General features: G+C 46.7%; 1 protein-coding gene and 1 long non-coding RNA gene across 2 annotated transcripts; both read left to right on the plus strand.

The window, feature by feature from the left end:
* Window positions 1–263: 263 nt before the first annotated feature.
* On the plus strand, window positions 264–1,346 carry LOC111255903. The gene is made up of 2 exons (XR_002676050.1): window positions 264–329; window positions 917–1,346. It is a non-coding gene; the product is annotated as an uncharacterized LOC111255903 (long non-coding RNA).
* Window positions 1,347–1,997: 651 nt separating this feature from the next.
* LOC111258420 (putative disease resistance protein RGA3) lies at window positions 1,998–2,612 on the plus strand. The gene has a single exon (XM_022829643.1). The coding sequence runs from the start codon at window positions 1,998–2,000 to the stop codon at window positions 2,610–2,612; it is 615 nt and encodes a 204-aa protein (XP_022685378.1).
* The last annotated feature ends 35 nt before the right edge of the window (window positions 2,613–2,647 follow it).

Genomic DNA, 2,647 nt, shown 5'->3' on the forward strand with positions numbered 1-2,647 from the left:
ATTTAGTACTCCATGCATGTACCGCAAGTTTGATGTGACGGGGAATCTTCTTTTTGCATAGTGTCAAAGTTAGGAGTTGGGAGGTAACTAAACATGACCTGAATTGTGGCTCTGTGTTGTTTCAGGAAGCCATTGATGATGGTACTGATAATGAGCATGATTTTGACACAAAATCTGAGAATGTTCTAGATCTGCAACAACAGGAAAAGACAATATATCCTCAAAGGCCTGGTGAACCAGAGTGTTCTCACTACATGAAGCATGGATACTGTAAATTTCAGAAGAGCTGCATATTCCATCATCCGACAGACCATCTTTCAAACAAATAGGTACACACCGTTATGTGGTTCTTTTTTTTTCCCCCTTGGTATCAAATGTTCACATAAATATGGTTACACCCTTGGGGGTTTGTTTTGTGTATGAAATTTTCATATAAATACAGCCTAGCAGTTAAGGAAAAAGGTGAAATGGATGGAGGCAGGTGTGTGTTTGGGAAAAAAGTATATATGCATGGATTAAATCAATTCTACTTTGTGGCAAGTGGTTACTATTACCCTAATATTGGCAACTACCTTAAATTATTGCATGATAATGTAGGCACATAGCATCTGAGTTTATTACTCTCTTGTAGTGTCCCTTTCTGGGTCCTGCATATGCTATTTACCTGGCAACTGGCATACAAGAATGGCACTAGGAAATCCCTTTTGGCATTGCTGGTTTGGACACCTTGTCTCGTCTTTTATGCAACATGGCCCATAATTAAAGTTGGTCTCCATTTGTATTGCGTTTGAATCATCAGAGGGCGGTAGCTGATGTTTGCACAGCAAATGACCTGTGGAAACTGCACGGCAGCCTTCATTGTTTTGCCCCCTCATCTGACTGGTTACCCTGGTGTTTTTGATTGCCTTGTTTGCAGGACCGTTTCACCACTACCACTTCTGTAGCTGACTCAGGTGGGGGATATGACTGGCTGTGGCTGATGAGTGGAGGAAGTTCTGATGATGGAACAGAAAATGATTGTAGGGAGCTTCAACCCTAGTCTTCTGTGAAGAGATTGATTATTCTACCACGTTTGGGTCGAATTTCTGCCCCCTATCTGTCGTTAGAGTTCTCGTACCAGATGTGAACTGCCTGGTGGCTCCCAACTCCCAGTCGCTCATATGCCATATAACGTTGCTGCGACCTCCCTGTGTTGTTAACTTGAGGTTGCGAACCACATACTTAGCATGCAGCTCTAGATGCCTGCACTGACCGACCGAAGATTGTGATCATGGCAAGATTAAAATATCAGACCATCTTTTGTAACGTGCGATCTCCATCGTTTTATTTGTCGTTTGGATCTTCAAGCTAAGTCGCGGCCTTTACTTTCTGTTGTCCCCTGATAAGCATGCATGTGTTGGACTGTTGGTTATGGTTGGGTCAGGCTGCTGGCCAAACCGAACGGTGGTCAAGCCGTTCGATCGATGCTGCGAGTTCAAGAGTCTTCTGCGCGTGTCCAGGCTTGGAGCTCTGGTCTTGCCTAAGGGTATGGTAGTATTACGCTGTGCGGAATAATTTGATTTGGTCTGATTGATTCCCAATTTTCAAATGGTTGTTAGGTATCGTCGTCGTCGTCGTGCACAGCACTCATGAGACGCACGTTGGCGACACGCACCTGCACATTGCCCAAGTTCCAAGGAAAGTAAATTAAGATGCTCGCAATCATGTGAGAGACGGTGCTCCTCAAAAGATCGATACCTAAACCATGAACGATCATGCGAACCTGAATTATTGCGGTTGCAAGTGGCTACGGCGGAATCAGATCCCTCTGACTGAGAATTCAGATTACAAATAATCCTGGGACCCGGGTTGGCCGTTCGCATTTGCAGTCACGCATCAAGCGATTAGGATCACCTCTCTACAAAGCATTCCGCAATCAGCACGGAGTAGAAGCATACACTTTGGAACCCCCCACCCCTCATTTTTTCTTGTCGCTAATAGTACCCCATCCCCCGGTCATGGCGGCGGTTCTGGACGCGTTCGCGTCCAAGCTGGCGAGCATCCTAGCCGGCATGGCGAAGGGCGAAGTGGAGATGCTTCTTGGCGTACCCGGTGAGATCACCAAGCTTGAGACCACGCTCGGCGACCTGAGCAGCATTCTGGCAGATGCTGAGAGGAGGCGCATCCGTGACTCGACGGTGGAGCGGTGGGTGAGGGAGCTCAAGGATGTCATGTACGACGCCGATGACATCCTTGACCTCTGCCAGATCATGGAGGGCGGAGAAGATCCCTCTTCTTCAGCTGCTGCTCGAAAAGCCACTTCAGGGTGCTGGAACATCCCCGCGATGTTCTTTTGCTTCCGCAACCCCGTGGTTGCACACGAGATCGGGAAGAAGATCCAAGCGCTCAACAAGCGACTGGAAGATCTTGAGAAGAGAAGCTCCCGCTTTGGATTCATCAAGCAAGCAATTAACTCCTCAGGTTATTCCATCAACAATGCCATCAATCCTTGGTCCAATAGTAATACAAAGACTGGATCGATCATTATCAAGTCTGATGTTGTCGGCGAGAAGATCGAGGAGGATACCAAGAAAATCGTTGATCTACTCATCAGAATGTGGACTCTCGCGTAGGATTAAATAGCAACAATGTGATTGTTGATCTTGCA

Source organism: Setaria italica, chromosome IX, assembly GCF_000263155.2.
Source record: "Setaria italica strain Yugu1 chromosome IX, Setaria_italica_v2.0, whole genome shotgun sequence".
NCBI classification, from domain to species: Eukaryota; Viridiplantae; Streptophyta; class Magnoliopsida; order Poales; family Poaceae; genus Setaria; species Setaria italica.

What these genes read in the sequence shown, in the direction of transcription:
- LOC111258420 (XM_022829643.1), top strand. Translation starts at nt 1,998, where the DNA reads ATGGCGGCGGTTCTGGACGCGTTCGCGTCCAAGCTGGCGAGCATCCTA.